Genomic DNA, 25954 nt, shown 5'->3' with positions numbered 1-25954 from the left:
GGCCCATGACGTGTGTAAGGATGCATTTTTCCACCAGTTGGCTGTGGGACTTTGGGCAGCTTAGCTCCACAGATGTGTTCTGAGTACACGCTGTGTGCCCTTCACTGTGCGTGTACTGAGGGGAGAGACGAGAAGGAGGTTCTGGGCCTGCGGGAACCCTACCGAGACAGGTCAGGCCTGGCAACACAGGACCGAGGCCTCCAGGACCTTGGTGCTCCTGCAGGACAAGGCAGCATTTGCCAGATGGTGGAGGAGGGAGAGAGGGGATCAGGGAATGCAGACAAGGGGACCCCAAACCCAACGGCACGGCCAGAGGGAGACAGCAGAGGGACAAGCGCAGGTTGCAGCTTTCACAGGTGGCCACCAGTAAGAGGGATGGGGCTGTGCCCTCAAGTGAGGTGGGGAGGTTCCAAAGACACGGACTGTGCAGCTTGGCTCACTGGCTAAACAAAGGCAGTGCCGCTCTGGCCTGGAGAGGCCCTTCACTGAGTGGAAAGGGAACGTGGGAAGGGGGCGGGTTTGGGGACTGTGGTCAGTTGTGACCGAAACACAACTCAGCAGGCTCAGTGGGAGATGTGTTAAAGGTTTCAGAAAGGGGAAAGCTTTCTGAAAATGTCCTGTAAGTAAACATTGAAGAATACCATGTATCGAAAAGTACACGATGACTTTGTACAAAGTGACTATGTATAACCAGCACCAGACCAGGAGCTAGGACATTACCAGCCCCTCAGCAGTCCCTCTCCTCACTGTCCCTTCTCAGTCTAGACTGCGCCAACTTCCCGCACTGGTCTGGTCTGGCCCTCCCACAGACAGACCCGTGCAGCGTGTCCTCCTGTGTGTTCTGTTGCTGTGTGACGCTCTGCTGTCTGACAGAAGGCCGCTGTCCATTTGGGTGTTCGCAGTTTGGGCTGTTAGGACAGGGCTGCTCTGAGCATCCTGCAGGTGTCTTGGGGCCCGTGGGCTTGCCGAGGTGCGCACAGGACCTGGCTTTGCCCTGCCACTAAATGGCTTCAGGCTGTCTTCTTAAGAGTCAGTTTTGCCCTCCTCCCTCACAGCGCAGGTTACTTCTTGCCACTTTACTTCCAGGATGGACTGTGATACATCTCTTCTACTGTTTTTTTCTCTCAAACGTTGTGGGCTAAGCACCCAGGTAACACAGCGTGTTAAAACGTGGCCAACCTCCTTCTGAAGTTCATTTGGATCAGTCAGGGCCCAGGAGGCCCTCTGGGAACGAGCTCCGAGGCTTTTTGCCTTGAAGACAGTTGGGGGTACTCCCAGCTGCTGTTGCGTTTTTGGTTTCCAGTTTGGGACGCACAGAGAGCTGTCCTCAAACTTGAGGATACACATGGGCGATGTGGAATGTTGGCCCCAAGGAAAGGCAGAAAGAAGGGGGTTTCCAGTGAGTGTGGAAGAGGAGGAGGGCTGGGTGTACCTCTGGGGCCGAAGCAGCACCGGACGCGGACTCCCAGGCCTCCCCCGCCCTCGGGGTGCTCACTGGGCCTTCTGCTCTAGGTGGGACGTTAACACCAGCACTCAAAGTGCGTGTGGGATTGCATGACAGGCATCCTGGTGTGTGTTTAAAATAAATCATAAATTAGCCCTTAATCATCACGTATGACGAATGTTACACCAGAAATGACTTACTCTGAGGTCCGCTGAGGAAGCTCAGCATGCCCTATTGGAAGAAAGCATTTTGCAACCATTTAAAGCTCTATTAGGATGTAGCAAGCAGGGCAGCTCCTTTGTGCTTACGTAATGAAAAGCAGACACTGAATTTGGGCATCGGGCTGACTAGAGACTGCCTCCTGGTGCTGGGGCTCCCCATTAGGATCATCTTGCTGGCCTGCTGGCCCCAGAGTTCAAGGTCAAGGTGTGACATCCTCAGAGGCCTGGAGAGCGCAAGGGCGGGTCTGAAGTCGGCCTCGGCGCCCCCAGCCTGCAGCCTGCCTTCTGCCTTGAGTCTGTACGGCCAACACACAGTAGAGGCTGTCCCAAAGGAGCCCTGGCCTGGGCCTTCGCCTCCAGGGATGGCCTTCAACCCCTGGGGCTGGCAGCGGCAAGTGAGAGGTGCTCGTCTAGTCAGTGTCCAGAGGTCTGAGCGCCCTGAGACTATAGGGAGTCCTGGACCCTCCAGGACAGTGAGGTTCGCTCTGGCAGCCAGTTGGTCAGATGGCGTTACACTGCCCTCTCCTGGGCAGGCATCTGAGAATTCGCTCCAGAGCTCAGGCCAGTGACTTCTTAGAACAGCCAGAGCACATCTAAAGCAGATTCTTAAAGCCCGCAGGCTTCTTGGAATGAAGGAAAGAAGGCGCACACGCACCTGGTCCCTGGCCACACTGGGAGTCCCGAGTCCTGGGAAGCGGAGGCGCAGGGCTCCATGAAGGCTGCCAGGCTCTGGCGGCTCCTGAAGGACAGTGTGTTTGCACCGTTCCATCTGCTCTTTGCCTCACTTTAGGGAACTTCCTACAAGATCTCGGGCTAGCAGTTGGCACCATCTGTGGGCACCAGAACCCAGCCAGGTTTTATTTTCACTGACTTTTTTTGTGGCATTGTTCAGGACTGGGCTCCCAGAAAGCCACCTGCACGTCGCACCTGAAAGGTCGTGCGTGAGGAGCAGCGAGCCCCGCGTCTTCCCTCCAAGTCTGAGATGGCCCTACACTTGGGAGGCTGCCTCCCTGCTTCCAGCATGTCTCCTGTTCTTGCCCTCCCTCTTCCCAGTGAACTTAGAGACCTCGATGGTCTCAAGGGAATGAGACGACAGGGCACTCTTTTAACAAGTACCTTTAAAGAGTCCCTTATGCTTTACCTTCAGGTCTATTAAAAATGCCCCCACTTCGTGAGCCTTCCCTAAACTTCATCTTTCTCTTCCTCACAGAATGCTGCAAATGGGACTGCGAAGCCTCCATTCCTCAGGTACGTCCAACTTTCTCCCTAAAGCCCTGCTGAGCTGGAAGCTGCCTTCCCTGCTGCACAGGGGCCTGCAGCGTCCCCTGGAAGGCCTGCCTTGGTTGCAGCCCAGGAGGCCCGACCCTGAGAAAGGGTCAGAGGAGAATGCAGCCATGTGGTCTCATCACAGTGCCAGGGAGCAGGGCCCCAAGGGCCCGCCCGGCATCTGCCTAGATCCAGAAGGCGCGTCTCCTGGTCACATGCCACATCTGGCAGATTAATCCAGACCGTGCCATAGCTGGCTCTCCCACATAAGCCCCGTCCCCCGCCCCATAGAGGACAACAGAGGGGTGGGTTCTCCTATGTCAAAAATGTTTGAAAGTTTGGATAGTTCTGTAATGGGCAGCACGGAGAGAACTGCCACAGAGTGAAACTTTAATATTCAGAAAATGCTGTCTGGAATTTATATAAGCTATATAATTTAGAGAGCAAGAACAAGAGTTATTAGCTCCTTTAAAACCAAATTCCCATCTTGTAGCATTTCTGCAGACATTTTTCTCTCTCCCCCGCAGTGGAGAAAACCCCTTTGCTACTGTGAAACTCCGGCCAACAGTGACAAACGATCGATCAGCACCAATCATTCGATGAAAAGATGGCCAAGGAATCCTCTGGTTCCGCTAATGCTATGCTCTCACTGCAAATGATAGGTGTATATGTGTGAGATGTGCTGTTAACTGTCGTAAAGCTTCACGAGAGGGTGCCTGATTTTAAATGTATTCTACTTGAGCAAATCAATGCATTTTCTCAATTTACCATAGTTGGGTTTACACATTTCTGTCTTTAAGAGGATAAATGAGTAATAGTTTAGTGACCAACTCAATCACTTAAAGTACTGTCTCCTTATTCTTTCAAAACACAGTAAATTTGGTTCCAAATTGTTACCGTATCATTTTTTAAATACTCCATGATTACTTTTTTAATAGCCAGAATAAGGGATTGTCTGTGCTTTCATGACTGGCTTTCTGTACCTGAATGCAGATGAGACCACACTTTTGTTTTATAAAGCATGTGCTCTTAAGTAGCATTACGTTTATCTAGAAAATACTGTATAAATTTGCATCTTAGCATGCAAATCATAATTTTAAGCAATATAAATTATGAGAATATTGTATAAAATTTTATTTTTTAATTTAAAATTTTTTAATTTTTGTTTAATCAAATGTAGAGCTATCAACTTAATACAAATGTAGATGGAGAAATCTCCAACTTTCCCACAGCTTAGAAATAGCTCTAGAGTGCTAAGACATTTTGCCCATCCCTTTCACAGCCATATTTAGTACCTGAAGAATTTCCAAGAGCTACGGAATTTGGTGGTTCTGAGTTACCAACTGGATCAACCCAGGAAAACACACCAGGCCACGCTGCATGTGGGCCTGGCTCATAGGGTAATAATACATTTGAGTGCATCTGAGGACTCCACACGTGTGGAAACCTGGGCCCTCTCCCTAAGCTAGCTGACCAAAGCTGCCTCCATCAGTCATTTACTCCGAAACCTCTTGGGGTCCAAGTTTCTCCACTTTTGAAATTTGCAGGTACTGACCTGCAAATAGCGCTTACAAAGCCAGGAGGACCTGTGAGCCTGAGTCTGGGTGAGGGAAGGGCTGGGTTCAGCTGACACCTGCCAGCAGGCACTGGGAACCTGCGCTTCTGTGGGAGGAGCTCTGAGCCAGTGGCCAAGTTCGTCACTGGCTGTCAGGGACGAGGCTCTGCTCTGGAGGAGTGGAGAATCGATTAAAACTCACACCCAGGCCATGCCCTGCATGCAGGCAGGGAAGCGGGGCTTGCTGCTTGTCACAGGTCCTTTGATCTCACCATAAACAGCATTTTTCTATAAGCTGGAAACTGGTCAAGGTCAAATGCAGGTAAGCTGGTCTAAGTGTGTGACACTTCAGGTTCTTGGTCCTGTCCTCCTCCCGGATGGCTCAGCAAACCAGGCAACCCCACCGAGGGCTGCTGATGCAGGACCTTGGGAGGGCTCCCCCAGGGCTGGATCAGGCTAACTACAGTGTCAAGCAGCCCGCCTGTCTCAAGACGCTCCAGCCAGCAGAGAAAACAATCACATTTAGTTAAGTGGCCCATGCTCCGCTCACCATCTAAGGAAGAGCAGGGTTCACGGAAGCCCACTATTTTCAACAGTGGGGAGGGAATGAGGGGTAGATTTTGGAAGTGTGTTAATGAGAGGGTGGGGTGTCACGCCCTGGCCCTGGCCTCTAGAGTTCCACTCTGGGATCTTGTGGCTGTTACAGGGACCCAAGAGGTCCTGGGATTATTAGATGCAATTTGCAGGCCCACCTGGCTCACCCAACCCCAGTCCACACCTTCACAGAAGGGACTACAGTGGTCACTTACCTGCCTCACACAGGCTGGGAGGGCTTGCCTCAGGTCCTTGGCACTGAGGTGCATGTTCTGTAAATGTCAAGGTATTATGTTTCATTATAATAATAAAAGAGAACTTGAAAACAAGCACATTTTCTTGAGCTGTAAATGCCTATCGAGGACTAACAGAAGGTGGAGATTGGCCATGAATACTGGGTAACGCTGAAGCTGCGCGATGCGTCTGTTACTCTGCTCTCTATTTCATGACAAAACTTTCTATCGTCAGTGGCAGTGTGCAGACACTGAATAAGCAGAACCAGGTAAACAATGGTATGAATCTCATTTATTTAAAACAGTATTTCTCACCTTTCTCAAATTGAAGACTGCAAAAAATAAAAGCAGTGCTTTATTGAGTTGTCATTAACCCTTGGAGCAGTGCTGCTGCGTGTCCACACTCCATGACCCCTGTGCCCGGGAAACCTTGGCTAGCACATGCCAAATCTGTCCCACCTCACTTTACAAAACAGTCCTGAAGCTTAATCAAATAAAGCTATTGTACACGACATTTACATTAGAAAAAGATAGCTGGATGTAGGAAAGCCAGGTGTGGTGTTCCCTTTAAGTAAAGTTGGCTCCACAGTTGGGGCATCTTCGCTTCCTCAAGGCAAAACAGCAGATGAACCCGAAGGGGAACAAGACGATGGCCAGGAAGATGCCCAGGAAGGTGAAGGAGTCCTCCAGAACCCCGACTCTGTGAAGAGAGAGGGGGGGCGCTGGGGTTAGGGCCTTCGGCGGAGCCCTGACCCAGAGGCCCCTCCCCACCTGGGAAGGCCCGACCCTCACACACGGGGACAGACGACAGCTGACGATGACACAGGACCCCCCCCCCACGGCAGGCTTCACCTCTCCAGCAATAAACGCATCGGCCTTGAGAGCCACCAGAACTGTCTGCACGTGCCCACTTACCGAGGGCAAGCAACTACTGCTAGTCACCACATGGAACGCGTGATGAGGGGAAGATGAAGTCACCTGAAGGTACCATCACTCACTCATAAAGGCAAGAACGTTCAGTTGCCTTATAACCTGCCACGTGTTTCCTCTTACAAAAGGAAGAAGCAGCAAATGCTAACTTCTGTAAAAATTCTTGTATCTCTGAAAATACCAAGGAAACCACATCATTTTAGAGTATTTTTTCCCCAATGTTGAAAAGTTTTAGATTTATTTTTCCATTCCCTAGAGAGAAATTCCAAAGAAGTGATAGTTTGGAAGTTTGATTTGTATTGTTTGCGGGGAGGGGGACACAGGACAGATTTCAGTGAAGGACTAAAGTCAGCCATGTTCGTACAAATGTCTGGAAGGCCATGTATCTTGAGAAATTTCATCTCAAAGCTTCCTCTTCAGAAAACAGTCAAGTTGACCTTCCATGTGCGTAATACATAATACCTAAGACATCGAGGGGCCAGCACCCAAATCATAGGCCAATGGCCTAGTCACCACTCAGATTCAAGGGTCGTTTTTAAAAGGCCCCAAAGGTGGGAGGCAGGAGCCATGTGCTCAGCTCTGCCACTGCTCCTTAGGCTACTTCTAGAAATTCTGGACACAGAACTGAAATTAAAGAGAACTCCAATAGCCAGCTTAGCCCTAATGAGAAATGCTTCACACCCACCAGACAGCCCCAGGAGCCAGGAAAGCCAGTGGGAACTAGGTCCTCCCAGGTGGCCGGGGTGCCCGGGGCCACTCCAGCCCTCGACCACCACGCTGTGAGCTGAGGGCCTGTGGTGGGCGAGGCACTCCGCCAGAACAAAAGCGCCAAATCACGCCCGGCTGAGGACGGCGAAGGGAGAAATGGCAGAGGGGTTCAGGGAGGGCCTCCAGGAGGTGACACGTGAAGGGCTTGGCGGAGGCATGGGACGGGTCTGGCCTGCTGCTGGAAACGGGAAGCGCTCCGTGAACGTGCCTTCACAATGCTGAAGGAGGGACCACGTCACCCCCCACCCCATTCCCACACCTGCCCCCATTCATCCCACCTCCCTCGGTCTTCCTGAAGCCACTGTCACTGTCCACGCCTCAGCCCCATCGTCTTCAAATACTGCTAGGGAGCCTTTATGCCCACAGTGTTCTGGAAGCAGCTGCTCCTCGTTCTGCCACCTTGTGTGGAGAGGAAGGTGCAGCTTAATAAACGAGAGAGCAAACAAGTGTCGAGCCGAAGCGCCAAAACAGAGGGTGTCCTCAACTCAAGATGCCAAAACTGCTGCTGCCGCCCCTTCTCAGGAAGTCACGGCCTGTGTGGGGACACTACTGCTCACGGCATCCTGACCCCCAGGCCGGCGCCCACGCACTGACCTGAGCAGGATCCGGCTCCAGCACACACACCCCAGCCCTGCAGAGCGGGCGCCAGGCCAAGCTCCAGGAATCAAAGCGGGACCTGCTCCCTGCTTCCTGCTTCGCGGGGATGGTGAAAACAGACCAGGCTAAGAGGAAGTCTGGTTCTCAACTCCCTTCAGAAAAAGTCAAACCCAATGCCCACCCCCCTCCTCCCACTCTAAATACACCTAAAGGACAGTACGTTCTAGCAGCAGTTTCCAAGGGGCTCATCCTGAAACACCAGTCCCCCTGATAACCCTGCAGAAAAGAAAAGGGGGGAGTCTTTGGCCAATTTTGGAAAACTGCCTCTTTCACTCTCCTGGAGTCACAATGCATGAGTGTAGGAAAGGCAGTGACAAGTCCTGCAGTAAAGACACTTGCAGAACTTTGTTTCACCAGTGTTTCCCAGACTCACTGGCACTGCCCGTTGTGCATGCGTGCTGACCAGCGGGAGTGGGCACAGGCGACACCCAAAGGAGGGGAGAGCTAATCGGGAGGCCTCAACTGCTGTCAGCAGCGTCACCGTTTCTTGTATAGACTTCTACAAAAGTCCTGTAACAGGAGCCCCGCTCTAAGTCCCACAAAGGCTGTCAGGTCATGCTGGTCCTCAGCCTGCCCGTGAGAGCCAGGTCACACCTGCCCCAGCTTCAGGGCCCTCAGACCACGTGTCAGGGCGCACGGCATGAGACCCAGCTGAAAAAGCACCTGAGGCCACCCTGCCGAAGTAAGAGGTGGGGGCTTCAGGAAGGCCCCGAGCCACCGGCTGTGTCCCCACACACAGGTGGGCGTGACAGGCTGGAAACAGCCCTGCTCGTCCATGGTCATGGCCAACAGCTACAACTACTGATGCCAATCAGGCCACTTCCGCAGCAGCTGGAGGTGACCTTGGACCACTCCGGGAGCTATGGCCCCGCCCAGGCTCTACTCCGGCTTCCTCCTGGGTCTACACCACTGTTCTACCTACAGCCAAAACCCTGAAAACCTCATCGGTTTGCATGTTTGGTTAGAATGTCCGAGGAAAAGGCAGAGGGCACAAGGGAACCCCACACCCCACAGCTGACTCACCTGCCCTAGCTGAGAACCTTCTAGAGAAGCCCAACCTCTAAAGGGGTTACCAGGGTACCTGGCCCACATCCCCTGCAGGGGCCAAGGAGGCTCGCGGACAGTGACCACCCGGCTGAGCACCTGCCGGGGCTGGACACTCCACATTATTCCACTTCAGGATCAAAGCTGTTAGGAGACAGAGCCTAGAACCCAGTGCGTCTGCTCAAAGACTTCAGAGAGGCCCGAGAGGAGGCTGGGGCCGGGGCAGGTCCTATCCTGCCGCCCTCAGTGCCCTGGAGGGAGTGTGCGAGCACCCAGCACCCCCCCCCGCTGGAGAAGCCGTGGAGCGGAGCAGTCTCCCTGCAGTGGAGATGCCTGGAGACGGAGGCCTTCCCTGGGCCGCACAGTGTACCTGTCCACATGAACTGTCCCGGCTGTGGGTTGCTGCTGTCCTCTGGGGTCCAACGTCAAAGGGCGGCAGTCCCCACCTGCCTCTTCCCTAATTCTCCAACTAGACCCCAATGCTGGTCGACACTGTCTAAAGCTGGTGCAAGTGGAGGAAAGCTGGTTACTCTCTCATCCGGGCCCCCACGGCCATGAGGCCGGGAGACTGGCCCCACCTGAGCACTGAGAGTCCCAGCAGTGGCCAGACCAGCCCCAGGAGGCCCAGCATCTCAGCCTCCAGAGCTACTCTGGGAACTTAAAAGGCAGGCAGAGCAAAGGGCAGCCCGGGCTGACCCGGTCCACCTCGCGTCCCAGGCACGAGGAGCACCCTCCTCCCTCCCCACACCTGCAGTGCTTGCTGCCCAGGTCCGGCCCTTACTGCAGCCAGAGCAGAGTTGGCAGCTGGGCCCCCCGAGTCAGGAGTACGGGTCTGATACCTGCCAGACCCCTGCGCCCCCTCCCCAGCCCTGCCCACGCAGAGCAGAGCCCCCAGCTGGCTCTTAAAAAGATGGCCGGGCCAGGCCACCAGGCCACCGTGTCTCCAGGGAGAGAGAGGGCCTGAGGGGGCTGCGCAGAATCTCGTCCCTGCCGGCAAGTCTGTGATCCAGACCCAGACCAGCTTCCACTGAGAGCGACCACCCGGCCCAGCACACTGCTTCCGGGGACAAGGGACAGGAAAACAGCACCTGCCCACTCAGCGGGAGCCTCCGAGCAGGGGGTCAGTCAGTCCTCAGGCGTCACCCCTGCCACCCCAAGAACCTACAGCTCATACCCACAATTCCAAATGCCAAAAGGCTCTGAAAGCAGAACTTTTTTATAAGTTTGTGGCAAACTCACCTGGTAGCCACATGTGACCTGATGTGTGGCCACTTGTAGTCTTAACTTATCCACTTAATGTATTTATTTGTGTCTTACTGTAAAAATATTAACGTTTTGACTAGGATTACTGCCCCAGACCTCAAAAGCAGTATTGGCATAATTTACAATTTTTTTAAATCCAAAATCTTCTCAATTGAGAGATTCAACTTGGTCTCTAGGCCAATCATGACTCGGGAACAGAGCAGCCCATCCCTGTGCGGGTCCCTGCCTCCCGCCGGCCTCTCCCACAGGCCTCACACTCCCCGCCCCCTCTCCAAAGCCCCGGAAGAACCCAGTCAGTTCAGGATGAGTTCCACTCTTTATCAACCGGCTCAGAACCCAAACTACTAAGGGGCTCCGGCTGTCGCTGGAAGGGCCCTCCCCGATTCCTGAGCGACAGGTAGGGGGATGGGGGTCAGCGAAGGATACGGAAGCTGGAGAAGGTAGGGAACTGATTCTGAAAATGCTTATTTACCTCCTGATGCCAACCTTACGGAGAAAGCGCCAGTCGATTCCACTGGCATCTGACTGCCCAGGGACCGGCCTGGGTGGGGCTCCAGGATGAGAAGATGGGAAAGGCCCTGCAGCCCACAGGCCCCGAGAGCATCCCAAGGCTGGGTACCCGACCAGTGAGAACCTCACCCTCGCCACCTCCTGTATTCCTCACAGCAACCCCCACGCACGTACCATCACTGCCCCCCTTCCCGGAAACTGGAGAGCCTTGTTCAGGAAATGAGTGGCGTGGCGAGGAATAATCCAGACTTCACCCAGAAGGGAGGAACCACCCTCTGAGCAACCCCCTCCCCACAAGGGCCAGTGAGTGCCACATGCTCCAGCAGTCCTCTTGGCTCATGCCCAATGACTCATGTCTGCTGAACAGAGGCTGGCCTCAAGCAGGATCCAGCCCTGGGAGCAACCCCCGGACCAGCCCTCACTGGAAGGACGAGCCTCTTCAGGAAGAGGGAGCCGAGGACTTCCTCCTGGGGGCCCCAAAGCACCCAGCCAGCCCCCTTCAGCCAGTGGGTCATACCTCACCCCCTCACGCAGTGCATCTGCCCCGCCTCCGGTTGTCCCAGGGTCTCCACTTCGAACAGGCCTCCAATGGAGGTGGGGCGAGCCACCTCGTCAGGGGCAGTTCTCAGGACGCCCACAGGACCACTGACCACTCCAGGGACAATTCTGAACAAGCCTGATCACCAAGCAGCCTCAAGCCTCCCCAAGCAGAAGACGACAGGCCTGGCCAGGGCAGGTGCTAGAGGCCTTCTGTCACACCCCACGCCTGCAGCAGAGCTGAGCCCAAGGTCAGAGACTCCGGGAGGCTCCAAGGCGGCAGGGCCTGCCCAAGACACACTGTGGACCACCCAGGCTCAGTCCTGCGACAGCCAGGCTGAGGAGGCCACAAGCGCTGCCTGGAGGCCAGCGGGTGACAGCCAGCTCTGGGCCCCCACAGGTGGCACACCCTGCCCAGCGTGGCTCAGCGCCCGAGTCCTGGCTCATCTGTCTGCTGCTCCCCCTCAGGCTGGGGAGCCCGCAGCCTGTGAATGTGGGCAGGGCCCATCCTGGCAGCCTGTTTTCCAGCCAGCCCAGGCACATCCACCTCCCCAGGGCAAGGGTGGCACCCCAGCTTCGAGGGCACAGAGGGCAGGAGGAGCTGGTGCCCCGCTGACAGGGAGCAGCCCCTCCCGTGCCCACCCACGGCCCGCCGTCCAGAAGCCCAAGGCTCTGTCACAGGCCCCTACTCTCATGACCCCTCCACACACTCCACCTTGTCACCCCATGCCCTAGGTCAGGCCCTCGTGGCCGGTCTCTGCCCCCGGGGCTCTCCCAGGGTCCAGCAGCTTGCACACACCATCCGGCACATCCTGGAGCGCATTACCCTGATGTCTGGGCGGCATCTGACCTCGACAGGTCTTCCCTGAGCCCCTCTCTTGCTTTCCAAGACCCGCTCGTTCCTGGACTTCCTCCTGCCTCTCTGGTCAGCCCCGAAACCAAACATCCAGTGACACCCAGCAAGCGTTGGCGGGGAGCCCAGGCCGGGCCAGGCCCTGTGCCTGCCGCTTCACACACCTTCCAGCCTCGGACCTGTGCTGCCCAGGGCGCCTTGTCCACAGGCCGCCCACTGCAGCCCAGGGCACACCCGGCCACGCCCACCCGGGCTCCCCGGCCACAGGTGCTGCCACCCCAGCCTGCATCTAGAGACAGCCCACACCCCCAGGGAAGACCAGCATCCAAGAGGCCTGGGGGGCCTGGCGGGAGCCCCGTGTGGCCAAGGTGGTGCTTGGTCCACAGAGGCGGCAGGCAGGCCAGGGGTGAAGTGAGGAGCATGCTCGCTCATCTGCCAGGGTCGAAAGAAAGGCTCCTGTAGCCAGCTAAAAAGGGACGATGGAGTCAGGCTGCTTAAGGGAAGGCTCAGACGATGGCAAAGTGACAAGTGACAGAGGCCTCTCAGGTCAGGCCTCAGAGGGAATCACAGACGTGTGACTTCGGCAAATTCCTGCCAAGCTACCAGGGAGGGAAGGGGACGGAGCCTGGCAGGGATGCAAAGGGAGGAAGTGTGGTCACATGAGCAGTGGCCTGTCTCCTGACCCTACGACGCCAGACAGACAGAGGCCACACTGGACTGTGCCCAGGGGAACCTCTCCATTTTCCCCAGAGAGGAGCCACCCCGGGGACCACGCACCGCTCCCCAGACCACAGCAGAGCGTCCCTGGAGCGCCGGCCTCACCCTCCCTCCGGCTGCCCATCTCGCTGCCATCCCCAGCCTGCTGCCTGGGCGCCGTGCCCCACATGCCACCAGGACAGTCACAGGCCTCTCGGGGCCAAGGGACCACCTGCGAGCACAGGGCGGGGCAGGGGCCCTCGTGCGTGAAGGACCCAAGTGCTCAGAGGGCCCTCAGCGCTGGCCCCCGTCCTTCGCGACCCACAGACAGGAGGGCATGCTGCAGGCGGAGTCAGAACGTTTGGTCCCAACTCGGTCCCCCAAACTTGTTCTCAGAGCCGCCCCCCTCACTGCCTGCCACCCACCACCCAGAGGCCGCAAGCATGGGGATCCCCACGGAAGAGGGAAGAATCCTCTTCCCAAATGTGGGTGCCGACCCCCTCGGCCTCCAGACAGCCCCAAGCCCCTCCCCAGAGAAGCAGAGCACAGCCTGACCTTGATCCAGATTCTGTATGACTGGGGCCGCGGGGCCCCGGTTAGCAGAAGCCACAGGCCTCCGAAATGACACAGCTCCCACCCTAGGGAAAGACAGAGATCAGGAACAGGCTCCCCACGGAAGCGCCAGAGCCCGGGGCTACCTCGGCCTCCGCTGGCCAAGAGCCTCGCAGCCCAGCCCATCAGATGCCCCCACCACTTCCCAGACAACGAAACAGGATCCGAACCCAGCTCCTCCAGCAGGTGGGACACCGGCTGGGACATCCTGACACCCCCCCCTTAAACTGGGGGGCTCACTCAAAGACTCCTCCCCACAAAGAACATGCCCTTGAAATCCTCCGGCTGGGCTGAGTGGGGACAGAGGCCCGTGCACCCAGCAGGGCTCTGAGCACCCAGGACCAGCCTCAAGGCAAAATACAGCCGGTTTCCCGCCACCCACCTCCTCGGACAACTTCCCAGAAGGATTCCCAGCGGCTCTCTCCACTGGGACCAAACCCTGAGCCTTGCCCCACCCAGCAGCATATGGCCAGCCTGCCAGTCCATGCCCCCTCTCCTCCAAGCCCACCCACCTGCCTTCCCCTCACAGCCCTGCCGCCCCAGGGGCCGCATGGAAAGTGGCCTTCAGGAGAGGCCCGTTGTGTGCCCTCCCTGCCCTCCCCCTTCACATTCTCCAAAGGCCAACGTTTCACCAGCTGTGTCAGAAGAGACACCCGTTTTGGGCTTTGCAAATGGGGTCCCCTGGCCAGCGCGCAGCCCACGGGCTCTCCCCGGCCCACAGCCCCCTTTACTAGGCACGGGGTTGGCTCCGGGGGTCCAGCCTCCTGCCCGCATCTCCAGGATGCCCTCCCTCTTCCCAAGCCCTCGTCTCCCACACCTTTGCCCCCGTGACTCTGAAGTTCTTAACTTCCCTTTGGTCCACCCTGGCCCTTCCCAATACACTTCTGAAAGGAAGCCTAAGCGTAAACTAGAGTTTCTCAATTCCAGCTCGGAGACTGCAACTTCCCCCTCCGAGACACTGAAAACTCAGTCTGAGCCAAGTCGGCTGACTTTCTAAACGGTCTGAGCACTCGAATCCAGCAAGGGCAGGGACCAAGTCTAACCCGAATTTGAATCCTCAGGACCCACACAGAGAAGCGTCTAGCTAACTGTATCTCGGGTCCAATAAAAACAGTCAGAAGATTCTGGAGGCCCCGGTTTGAGGATTTGAAAAATCGCTCCTGCCCCACATGGAGAACCATGGCCCTTCCAGCCTCATCCAGCTAACGGCCCTGCTGGGCATGAAGCAGCCCTTACAGGGTTGCTCCCCTGGCCTCCTGGAGCCCCAGCTCCTCCAACACACTGGCCCTGTGGGTCAGGGCTCTCCTGCCCCTGCACCTCGAACAGCCGCTTCAACCTTTTACCTTCAAGAATCAACCACACAGCAAACTGGAAATCCCAGAACCAGGGACTACAGGCTGTCAGTCCAACAGTTTACCATTTCTGCATCCCGCACACTCAGGACTCAATGGCCCGAAAAGCACTCAAGTCCCCAGGAAAGGTAACCCACCCCGCGTGCCCTACAAAACGTGCTCAGACCCAAGGGCGACTGAACCCACTCTCCCTCACACCTCACACCAGCAGCTCGGCCCATGTGAAGCCCGACCCGCTCCCCCCACATCCTGTCTTAGGAGCTTCTGGGTATGAGCGCTCTTAGAGGCTTTTTGGGGGGCCAGCCCCCAAGGCCTGTGACATACCTGCAGACTGGGCAGCCTCCAACGACAACAATGGAATTGGCAGGGTACCGGGTGACATTTCGACTGTGGATGTTGTAGACCCTGGGGTGGTGGGTGGGTATCCCTGCGGGCAGGAAGGCACATCAGAAGGGGCAGGCAGGAAAACTGGGGGGGGGGGGGGGAATGTGAGGACGACTCCTGCCCTCCCGCCTCCCCCCACAGAAAACCCCCGTCCTTTCTAAGATCAAGACGACAGCTGCCTCCACTAAGCACCTACTACGGGCTTTATCAGGTGCTAATCTGCAGACTGCACCGCGTTCACCAAGTTAATTTGAAAACGGGCTGTGATGCCGCCTGGGAACGGCGGGCCCGGGACGCGCGACCCCCAGGCAGGCGGAGGGCCCCGGGGCGGCGCCGGGACTCGGGGACCCGACGGCGGGTTCCCCCCCCTTCCCCCGGCCCCGCCCCCGCCCCTCGGCGCGCCCCCAGCCGCAGCCGGAGAAAACTTGGTTTCGGGGTTAAGGGTCGCCCCGGGACTCGGCCCCAAGTTCGCTCCCGGCGCCCCGCCCCCGCCCGCGCCCCCCGCCCACCTGTGACGAGGTAGGGGTAGGGCGGCGGCGGGGGCGCGGTGGGGATGGCGCCGTAGCCGTGCGGGCCGCACGCGAAGTCGCCCTGGCCGGCCTCCAGGGTGTAGGCGGGCGGCCGCTCCTGCAGCAGGGGCTTGTGGTCCATGGCGGGCGGCGCCCCCCGCGCCCGGCCCGGCGCCCGCTCGGTCCCGCCCGGCTCTGGCTCCGGCTCCGGCTCGGCCTCGCGGGGTCGCCCGGGCGGCGGCGGCGGGGTGGCCCCTCGCGGAGGCGGAGGCGGCGGCGGGGTGGCCCTCCTCGGAGGCGGTGGTGGTGGCGGCGGCGGCGGCGGGGCGGCCCCTCTCGGCGGCGGCGGGCTTCCCCCCGCGCCTCCCCCGCCAGTCACAAGACCGGTCACGTGGGGCGGCGCCCGGCGGGGGGGCGGGGACGGCGCGGGGCGGGGCCTGGAGGGGGCGTGGTCGGCGCGGGGCGGGGCCCGCCGGCGTCTTAAAGGGGCCGAGGCGGCCCAAGTTGTTGGCCGCGGCTCCGCGTGGGTACTCACCTTGCAGCTGCGTCCCTGTACCTCCACCGCGAGGAGGGCCCCCCCAGACACGACGGCCCGGAGACGCCGCCCTGGGGTCGTGACCTTTATGGCCCGCGGACTCCCCTCTCCACCCCAGCGCCAGGGCCGGTCCCACCCATCTCCGACCCTGGCCAGGGGGCATCCGGAGGCTCAAGCCCACCCTTAACGGGGGCGGGCAGGGTCGGCCTGGAGGAGGGTCCTGGCGCGGCGAATCCCCAGGCCGCCCCCGGTCGTCACCGCCCGTGGGTGACGGCGTTGTGAGCGACCCGGCATCCCCATCAGCGCGACGGCCCGGGTCAGTGGAGGCGCAAACCCCTGCAGGAAAGGAGCGTCATGTGAACCGTGCCTGCTCACGCTCAGCTGCTGTTCATTCCCTCGGGGGTTTTCTTGACAAATTATATTAGGTAATTTATAGGGGCCGTGGCCACTGATTACGAATAACTCCCCCGCTGGGGACAACACCCTAAGTAGTGAGCACCCACTGCGTGACAGGCACTGTTGCACCTTTGTGCTTCGGTTTCTTAGCCTCGCAGCAACCCAGGAGGTGCTTTTTCTTTCCCCAGGTTACAGCCCGGGGACTGAGGCTCAGAGGAGGGGAGTGACCGAAACGTGACCGAAACTTGACCGCAAAGACCTGTCAGGCTCCCTGGCTGACGCATTTTCACTGTCACACGCCAGTGCTTAACGGGTTTGTAATAAAACTTTAAAAAGAAGGTTCTGCAAGCTTAAGGCCCCTTACATTTGTCACTCCTCTGCACCCTTCCAGGGGCTTCTGTGGCCTTTGCTGTTTCCCGTCCTTTTTCTTGTGACTGCAGTTTGATCTGGCTCAGGGACTATAGCCCCCCTTGGACCCACCTTAGTTTTAACTTTTCAGAAGAGACCATCCTATTTCTTTATCATGAGTTTAGCTCCGCAAAACTCATTCCCATCTCCCTTTTATCTGCTGTACTGGTCATGGTCCCAACCACCCTGGGGGGAAGGCATGGAGGGGCCAGGTAAGGGCCTGGCTAGCATTAGGGAGAGAGCCAGGTCAAGAATGGGGACTGGGGCCGGCCCGGTGGCGCAGCAGTTGAGTGTGCACGTTCCGCTTTGGTGTCCCGGGGTTCGCCGGTTCGGATCCTGGGTGCGAACCTGGCACCACTTGGCAAGCCATGCTGTGGTAGGCGTCCCACATACAAAGCAGAGGAAGATGGGCACAGATGTTAGCTCAGGGCCAGTCTTCCTCAGCAAAAAGAGGGGGATTGGCAGCAGTTAGCTCAGGGCTAATCTTCCTCAAAAAAAAAAAATTGGGGGCTGGCCCCGTGGCCGAGTGGTTAAGTTCACGCACTCCGCTGCAGGCGGCCCAGTGTTTCGTTGGTTCGAATCCTGGGCGCGGACATGGCACTGCTCATCAAACCACGCTGAGGCAGCATCCCACATGCCACAACTAGAAGGACCCACAACGAAGAATATACAACTATGTACTGGGGGGCTTTGGGGAGAAAAAGGAAAAAGTAAAATCTTTAAAAAAAAAAAAAAAGAATGGAGACTGTCGGAGGGCCAGGGCCTCAGGGCCAGCAGAGGTCCTAGCCTGCGGTGGAGAGGCCATGCGCTCCTGGGGGCAGCTGTGAGAGATGGACCATAAGGTGAGTGCAGCTGAAATCAGGCTCATCGAAAACTAGGGTGCAACCCCATGCCCCATCACCCAGTGAGGAGAAGTGGGCTGGGGTCAGGCTTCCTAACCCCTGGGCAGCTGTGGACACCCATATGGGGCCCGCTGTCCTTCCCCGCCTTGCAAACTGCTAGCATCAGCCACTGGGTGATGTCCTCTCCCATCAGACTAAAGGTAAATTGGCGGAGCTGGCCTGTCAATTTCATGGTTAATTTTCCCTTCCTCACGTGAAGTATTTGGTAATCAAACTCCACAAAATCCATAGCCTCTGGCTCCCTTCTCTTCCAATAATTGATTTCCACCCCAGCAGAGCCCCTAGCTGGGAAATCCATATTTGTCAATGATAGAATGGGGCTTGGAGATTTCCCAACAATACTTTGATGAATGTTGCTCACAGACACAAACCCCGTCCTGCCCTTTCATTCAAGCAGCAAGCCCAGTGTTACCTGCTATCCCATCTTCTGCCATGCAAGGCCTGGGGGGACAAAGACGATGGCAGGGGACACCAGACAGGAGCAGTCTGCTAGGGAGCCAGAGAGTAAAACTCGAAATGGCAGTGGGGTGGTGTCTGTGCTGTAAGAGGGTTAGAGGGACCAGTGAGCGCCCCCAGAGTGCCAGGGAGGAAGCCCCACCTGGAAGGCCAACAGTGACTTGGCCCGAGGAACCAGGGGACGAGCCATCCAGGCAGAATGAACTTCGGTCCCAGAGAGCGTGCAGCAGCCCAGTGCATGCCAAGACTCTAAGTCACCTGGTGTGGCCGGAGCCCGGGGCGGGTCTCCAGGAGGCGGTGCCCAGATACTGGAGGTGGGATCACATCCAGTTAAGAGCTTACTGAAGAATTGCACGGAGTTTAAGGATGGAGGTAGGAGCATCAGATTCGCATATTAGTAAAATGACTTTGGCAGCAGTATGAAAAGTAAGGGATGCAGGGCGATCAAGGAGCAAGGGACAGCTGCGGAGATGGAGGCGGAGGTGTGAAAGACGTTAAGAGCTCATTAAGCCTTGATGACCTGGGTGGATATGGAAGACTCAGGACCTCAGCTTTCTGGCTCAGGCGACAGTGGTGCCAGAACCTGGATGTGGACCAGGAGAAGACCACTGGAGGGGAGGGTGGGGATGCTGAGCTTGCACAGGCTGGCTTGGTGCGTGTGTATCCAAAGCGACAGCTAATCAAAGGCAGGCATGTGCGTGGAGGTATCTGGAAGGCTTATCCTTATGATAAAGGTGTGATGATCTCGGTGGCTAACAGCCCTTCACTCACTGACGAGCATTTAGGGAGCACACATTCTGCCCCAGATGCAGTGAAACTGGTGACATCCTGCCTTGTGGAGCCCACACTCTAACGGGGTAGAGGCGGGGTAGGAAAGGGGTAAGTGCTACAGACAGAATGAGCAAGGTCAAGGGCACAGAAAGTGAGGCGGGCAAGGCGGTGCAGTGGTGTGCGATTTTACATCGGTGTTCAGAGTGGGCACGTCGAGAAGGCGAGCAGAGTCAGGAAGGAGGTCAGACAGTCCACCTTGAGGAGGCCAGAAGGACCAGCTTGCGTTTTAAGGGGACGGAAAGTAACGGCGTGTTTATAAATTGGTGGGAACAATCAGGTGCGGAAGAGGGGGGATGCAGGAGAAAGGGCGGGGGAGAGGAAGGAGGTGAAAGGGGATGGGGGCCAGCGCCGGGCGGGACAGCCCCCCCAGGATCCCAGATGAGTCACCCACAGGAACTCGAGAAGGCAGAGCACATGGGCGCCCGAGCACGCGGGCGCTGGACGGAGGGGGCGCTCTCTCCTGACTGCTTCTGTTTTCCATCTGAACAGGAAGCAGGGTCAGCAGCTGAGACCCAGGAGACAAGAGAAAGGTGTGACAGTCACGGAGGAGAATGGGCTATTGAGCAGGCCAGAGAGTCCGGAGCTGACTGCGGGGCAGCGTAAGAGCTGACGTGAGGTTAGTGATGCTGACTTCGAAGTGAGCCCGGGAATAATCTCACCTACGACCTACTTTCTATGGCAGTTCACCCTCGGGGCCATCCCATGGCTTGGGCACCGACATCCCCCAGTTGCTTGATGAGGAAACCAAGGCACAGAGAGGGCCCGTAACTTCTCCCACGTCTCCCAACCAGGAAAGGTGGATCTTCAGACCCCAAATCCAGTGCATGACCCTGACCGTCACGCCCCCAGCCTCCACGCCAAGTGCCCAAGAAAAACCAACCACCGTTTGCCGATTTACCAGAAATACATTCTCACTGAAGAAGACTTGGAACATGCCTTTTTGTCTGTGCATCTTTCTCAGATAGCTGAAATCCTGCTTCTAATCCACTTTTATATCGTGTATATTTTAAAAAATTTTTAGTATTGCCATTTCCATTTAAAAGTGAGTAAATATGATTTTCTTTTTAAAGATTGGCACCTGAGCTAACAACTGTTGCCAATCTTCTTTTTTTCTTCTTCTTCTCCCCAAAGCCCCCCAGTACATAGTTGTGTACTCTAGTTGTGAGCGCCTCTGGTTGTGCTATGTGGGACGCCACCTCAGTGTGGCCTGATGAGTGGTGCCATGTCCAAACCGGCGAAACCCTGGGCCGCTGAAGCGGAGCGCACAAACTTAACCGCTCGGCCACAGGGCCAGCCCCAATAAATAGGATTTTAACTGCTATGTGTACATGTTGTCGCTGGGAGCACTCAGGAGGGGACCAGGTCAGGCAGTGGACGTGCTGGGCCCTGCCTGGGGGCTGGGGGAGGTGCCACTGTCCTCCAGACCTTGCCAGCCACCAAGGGCTCTCCTCGGATGTAGCCAGAGGAAACCAGAACAGGAATCATGCCCTTTCTGGCAGGCTGTGAGAAGTGCTGATAACCCATCACATGAGCTTCTTGCACATTCAAGAAGCTAGTGTCTCACATGGTTGGGATTGTGGCAAAAAAAAAAAAAAAAAAAAAAAAGGAAGCAAAGATTTCAAAACCCAAGGCTGTAACCAATGACAAGTGCCTGGCTCAGAGAAAGCCCTCGCCAAATATTTGCTGAATATTTGCGAAATGTTTATCTTAGATAAACACTGAGTTTTCAGTTTTATGGTAAGCCTTACAATTCTATTAGGCACATATTTGTAAATATTTTATAAATTAAGCGCATTCGTTTCTACGTGACACAGTCCACAGTTTCATGTTGAGTCACACGGTAAATCTTGTCACAGATAAAATATATATTGCTATATTTGAATCCGCAGTATGCCCTTCATTCTCCAAGAGGTGGTCCTCACTAAAGAATTCTGCTCAGTAGACTGCCCTTACTCGTGCAATGAAACATAGAAAGCATCTCTTTAAGTCAAGATTTTTCTAGCAATTCTCACAAGAACAAAGAGTAAATTCTGGATAGCAAGTTTCTAGCTGAATAAGTTTCCAAGCAGCTATACTCAAAACCCCTAAAACGCAGTGCCCTATTAATAGATGTAACTGATGGGTCTGGACTAATAACAGGCTAAAACGTGGAAATCAACACATTTGTGGCAACCACGCGCAGAACGAATTTAACGCCTTTCATCTCTGCCATATTCCAAGTGACAGAACGGGATGCTTTTCCAAGACTTGTTGACTGGGGGCAGAGGGAACCCAAGAAAACTTCAGCCGGATTTGGATGTTGAGGGAGGCACGTGGAGGAAGTGAGCTGTGGTGGGAAGCCCTGATCCCCACTTGGCCGGTTCTACAAACTGACTGTGCGACTTGAGCAAGTCCTGTCACCTCTTGAGCCAGCCTTTCTTCCTCCGAGTCTTCAGACATCCTTTCAGCATTATAACAATGTCTCTTCTCTGGGGACGTTTTTGCCTCATCATCCCCAGGATGACGGAATTGCCATTTCTAAAAGGGACTGCGAGGGAGGAACCCATACTCGTCACGCTCCTGTTGTGTGTTGGGCACTGTGTCATGATTCATCCTTCATATCAGGGCCATCATACTCATGCCGTTACCCCCATTTACAGAGGAGAAAAGAGCCTGTCTCCCCTTGAGTCAGGGCCACGGAACCCCTTGTGGACCAGGAGAGGGTCTTATCTCTGTATCCCCAGGGCCCGGAACACAGTGGGTGCTCGGTAACTGTTGAATTGGACTCAAGGTCACGTGCCCACAATCATGTGGCTCATAAGAGAGGATTCAAATCTAGGTCCTTCTGTCTCCAGAATTGAGCTCTGGCCCATAGGCCGTGAAGTGCATCCCCTCTCAGGCTAGAAATAGGTCTGGATCATTCCAGAAGGCCATTTCCAGTTTTAAAAAATCAGGAGTGCCCAGATAGCAGGGAAGATGCCTGTTGAGATGATTGACGCTCTTTGGGATGTCACTCGGCAGTGTCTTGTGACCACGGAGTATCATTCGGGGGAAGTGATGGCCCTCTGAAGCTTTTCTCCCCTCTATCCGTGAAAGTGAATTCAGATATACAGGCGGTATTTCCCTCTGAAACCTGGTACCCGTTTCGTTTATGATGGTAGAGAGAAACCGAGGTGAACTTCAAGTGAACTTGTTACCATTTGCCAGAGCACTGCATTTGGTGCCAACCAGGCACTTCTTTGGTTGGCGGGAAGCAAATGACCACACCCAAGTTGAGACAGAAAGGTCACTTCCTTAGGTCAGGAAGGGACTTGTGTGACCACGCCCAGATGGGGATTTGTACAAGGCCCTTGCAAGGCCTGTAAGGGTCCCGCCTCTCCTCTCACCCGTTACTCTGTTTGCCCAGCAGTACCCAGAACCCAGTCCTCCCACAGGCCAGGGGAAACCGAGGCTTTGAACTGGTGTGGCCTGGAGCCTCAGCTTGTGAAACCAGTGGGCAGAGGACAGGAGTGGCCAGGGGTCCTCGGGAAGAAGAGAGGCCAGCTCTACTGCAGGAAGGCCCCCCACCTCTTCTCCCCGTCCCATCATCCCCTTCTCAGGTCCCTCCATCGTCTCCTCCGGCCAGGCCCACCCCGCCGTCCCTCCCTGGCTCCTACCTGCTGCTTGCACTGTGGACATGGCTAACTTCAGCGAGACACCCCTGGGCCGTGGGAGGGAGCCAAGGACAGGGCTGGGAAAAGCCCCCTTACACTCCAGCAGAAGATGGACAGGGGCCGACATGAAGGAGTGATAAAGGAGAAGGCCACGGGGGAGGAGCCATCGCGGGCGGGGAGGCTGGGGAGGAACTGGGCAGGGCGGGGCCTCTGGGGGGCACGGAATCCAGCCTCACAATCCCGCCTTGCCGCGAAGATTCTCAGGTTCTGAGCCCGGAGTCCTGCCACCAGGAAGAGGCTGCTGGCGGCACCGCTGACCGCATTTCGCCTGTGGGAGCTGGGACGGTCCGGGCAGAAGCCTGTCTAATACCACTGCCAAGGGCATCCTCGATAAAAACATGACTTATGAGAGATCGTGACTGTAGAGCCAGCCAGGTGAGGACAAGATGTGACAGGCACCAGAGACAAAGGCCCAGTGTCAGGCTGCTTCCCGTGTCCCCGGAAAGGATCAGCAGAGGCAGGTGGGGTGAGGCTGGTAGCCACCAGTAGGCATGAACGGCCTCCTGCATCCCAAGACCAGGGCCCCCCCCAAGTGAGGCCAGCAGTCATTCGGTCATTTCCCTTACTTTCCTAGGACAAGTCCTTTCTGTGGCTCCAATGTGGACCTAAGCAAAAGGGAAATGTGCTTCTAGGCCTCCGCCAGGAGAATGGGGGTCCCCAGGGGCTGTGCAGAAAACCACTGTCATGGGGCTGACCCAGTGGCACAGCTGTTAAGTGCACACGTTCCGCTTCTCGGCGGCCCGGAGTTCGCCGGTTGGGATCCCGGGTGCAGACATGGCACCGCTTGGCAAGCCATGCTGTGGCAGGCGTCCCACATATAAAGTAGAGGAAGACGGGCACGGATGTGAGCTCAGGGCCAGGCTTCCTCAGCAAAAAGAGGAGGATTGGCAGCAGATGTTAGCTCAGGGCTAATCTTCCTCAAAAAAAAAAAAAAAAAGAAAGAAAGAAGAAGAAAACCAGCATCAGGACCCAGAAAAGCAACGGCTGGCAGGAGGGGCCCAGCAGGGTCCCCTCTGTCCGGGACGTTCCTGTGTTCACTGACTGGCAGTACTGGAGGCTGCAGGATGATTTTTGGGAAAACATATCCCCTTCTTCTATCTCTACTTGTGGGAACCAGGCCCCGGACTCTGCCCTTTTTTTAAAAAAAGAAAACAGCCTTATTGAGGTGTAATTGTGCGCGCTTTCTTTTAAAGGCCACACAGTCATCTTTTCCATCTTGTGACTGCTGGTCCCGGCCTGTGTCGCCTACAAGCCTCCCTGGGGACTCCCAGCCTCCAGCCTCTCTGCACGCCCCTCACACCGACCATCGGGAGAATCATCCAGAAGAGCCACCGCTTTAACCCTCCAACGGCTCTCCACCGCCCACGGGATCCACTCCGGCACTTCAGCGTGTCCCCCGAGTCCTCCCCTTCCACACAGGCCAGCCTGTCTGTCCTCTGAGTTCCCGCCTCCCTCACTTGGCACATTTTCATGGGAACCTAGTTCACTGGTATTTCCATTGTTTTCGGAGACATCCTCCTCCCCAGCTGGAGAGACGGCAATGTGAGGGGTAGGGAGGGCCCCCCCACAGCTTTCTGACTCCAGGAAGACAGGCTGTCTGGGTTCCAGTCCTGCATTTCCTTGACCTACTAACCAGGAGCCCACTGTGACTCAGTTTCCTCATCTGTAAAATTTTGATATTTTTCCAGGGTTGAAGGCCCCAGAGAAAAAGACGACCATCCCTAACCAGCCGAGTTAAGGCACTGTGGTTCGCGATGGGCTGATCCTTGCCTGGGGCCGGATCTAGATTGTTCTTCCCAAGGCAATTCAGACCAGGCTACAGGTCATCAGATTAAAGTTGCTTTTTATAAGTAAGTGTCATTTGCCGTATCAATCAGATCTGGAAAGCTCAAACTCTTCACTTAGGTTTTGGTTCTTTCCTAAAACTATGCATTTTTAAAATCATGCTTGGTGGCATTACATGACCCATCTTTGGGTTTTTATGACGTATGAACCTCATCCTGTCCTTATGAAATAGTGACTTGATCTGTTAGCATTGTTAAAAATGTATGTTTGCCTTATCGGTATTCTATAAAAATTAGCAAGGCCATTGAGAAATTCCATCGCCAAGAAATGAAGGACGGAACCTAGTGGTTGCGTCATCTCTTTAGGACATTTGGGTGATGTATCATCCATCTGGGAACACACCGCTGGTCCGGCCCTTTACCTGGCTTTAGTGTGTGAGCACCAGGCCTGGCACCTCCTGGTTCTCATGAGTAACCACGGTGCTGGCAGTTCCTGCTTTTTCTGGGGCCATTGGCTTTGTTCCTTGGTCCCAAGCATTTCCCTGTTTCATCTTAAACAGACAGAGACAAGTGTGCAGCATCACTTGATCATTAGGGGGAAAAACAACATGCCCACGTTAGCAATCTCCCGCTAGATTAGTTTTCCCTGCCGCATGATGAATACCACCAAGTTAGCAGCTCCAGACAGCGCACAGTGATTACCACCCGGTTTCCGTGGGTCAAGAGTCTGGGCACGCCTTAGCTGGTCTTCTGCTCAGATGTGAGCAATCCATGTGTGAGCTGGGCTGCGTTCTCATCTGGAAGCAGCAGTAGGGAAGAATCCGCCACCAGTCCCATTCGAGTCGTCGGCAGGTTTCATTTCCTCGCAGCTTCTTGCTGGTTATTGGCCGCCCTCAGATCCTAGAGGCCCCAGGTCCCCTGCCACGTGGCCCTCCCCAGAGGCCCTTCACAACACGGCTGTTTGCTCCTACAAGGTCAGCAGGAGAGTTCCCAGCCTCAGAATGGGCCAAGTGCCTCTTAAAGGCTTTTACCTAATTCGACCAAGCTGACCCAGGATAATCTCTCTTTTGATTAACTCAGAATCAACTGATTTGGGACCTTATTTATGTCTGCAAAATCCTTTCCTCTTTGCACTATTCTGCTAGCCAGAAGGAAGTCGTAGGTCAGTCAACAATCAAGGCAGGGGGTTATACCAGGGACAGAGATCGTGGGGGCCACCCTCGGGTCTGTCTGCCACGTTCACTTAATGAAATCAGTGCCAACAAAGCACAGTCTGTTACTCACCCCTCATCTGCACTTACAACTACCCTCGTGTGCGCTTCTTAGAAACGCATCTCAGGAGTTTCGTTATGACTCATGGCTTTGCCGCAGCCCCAGAGGACCTCTCCCTTGGGGCGCTCTGAGCTCATCTACCACTCAGCCTCCCATCCCCGGGCTCCAGCCTCCCTGGCCTCCCGGCTGGTCCTGGCCCTTTGCACTCGTCGTTCCCTCTGTCCACTTCACTCTTTGGGAGAGACCCGTG

The 25954-nt window shown here is 56.0% G+C and overlaps 3 protein-coding genes and 1 long non-coding RNA gene across 6 annotated transcripts in view; 3 read left to right on the top strand and 1 right to left on the bottom strand.

Moving 5' to 3' along the window:
• Window positions 1-5409, top strand: part of BAIAP2L1 (BAR/IMD domain containing adaptor protein 2 like 1) — a 105408-nt gene extending 99999 nt beyond the window's left edge. For both annotated transcript variants that reach the window (XM_070567441.1, XM_070567440.1), the window contains 2 exons: window positions 2876-2913; window positions 3459-5409. In XM_070567441.1, coding sequence (XP_070423542.1) covers window positions 2876-2913; window positions 3459-3534 — 114 coding nt within the window. In that variant the 3' untranslated portion in view covers window positions 3535-5409. The remainder of the gene's footprint in view (window positions 1-2875; window positions 2914-3458) is intronic.
• A 179-nt stretch (window positions 5410-5588) lies between these two features.
• On the bottom strand, window positions 5589-15827 carry BRI3 (brain protein I3). Of its 2 annotated transcripts, XM_070567443.1 has the most exons (4): window positions 15429-15813; window positions 14860-14962; window positions 13127-13209; window positions 5589-6013 (listed from the first exon to the last, which is right to left on the bottom strand). In XM_070567443.1, exons 1-4 carry the CDS (start codon window positions 15568-15570, stop codon window positions 5922-5924), a joined length of 420 nt encoding a protein of 139 aa, XP_070423544.1. In that variant the 5' UTR covers window positions 15571-15813; the 3' UTR covers window positions 5589-5921. The 2 variants fall into 2 exon arrangements, with proteins under 2 accessions (XP_070423544.1, XP_070423545.1); XM_070567444.1 differs by lacking the exon at window positions 13127-13209 and having other exon boundaries at window positions 15429-15827.
• A 78-nt stretch (window positions 15828-15905) lies between these two features.
• On the top strand, window positions 15906-20275 carry LOC139074830 (uncharacterized). Its single transcript, XR_011524680.1, has 4 exons — window positions 15906-16388; window positions 16548-16672; window positions 19446-19572; window positions 19748-20275. It is a non-coding gene; the product is annotated as an uncharacterized lncRNA (long non-coding RNA).
• A 2569-nt stretch (window positions 20276-22844) lies between these two features.
• The window catches only part of TECPR1 (tectonin beta-propeller repeat containing 1), a 42969-nt gene continuing 39859 nt past the window's right edge, over window positions 22845-25954 (top strand). Inside the window, exons 1-3 of the mRNA XM_070567439.1 lie at window positions 22845-23023; window positions 23842-24190; window positions 24337-24498. The gene's annotated coding sequence lies outside the window, so the exon portion shown is untranslated. The remainder of the gene's footprint in view (window positions 23024-23841; window positions 24191-24336; window positions 24499-25954) is intronic.

The sequence above is a fragment of the Equus przewalskii genome, chromosome 12 (assembly GCF_037783145.1).
Source record: "Equus przewalskii isolate Varuska chromosome 12, EquPr2, whole genome shotgun sequence".
Classification (NCBI taxonomy): domain Eukaryota; kingdom Metazoa; phylum Chordata; class Mammalia; order Perissodactyla; family Equidae; genus Equus; species Equus przewalskii.
The sequence above is the reverse complement of the archived record's forward strand: the minus strand, read 5'-3'. Positions and strand labels throughout refer to the sequence as shown.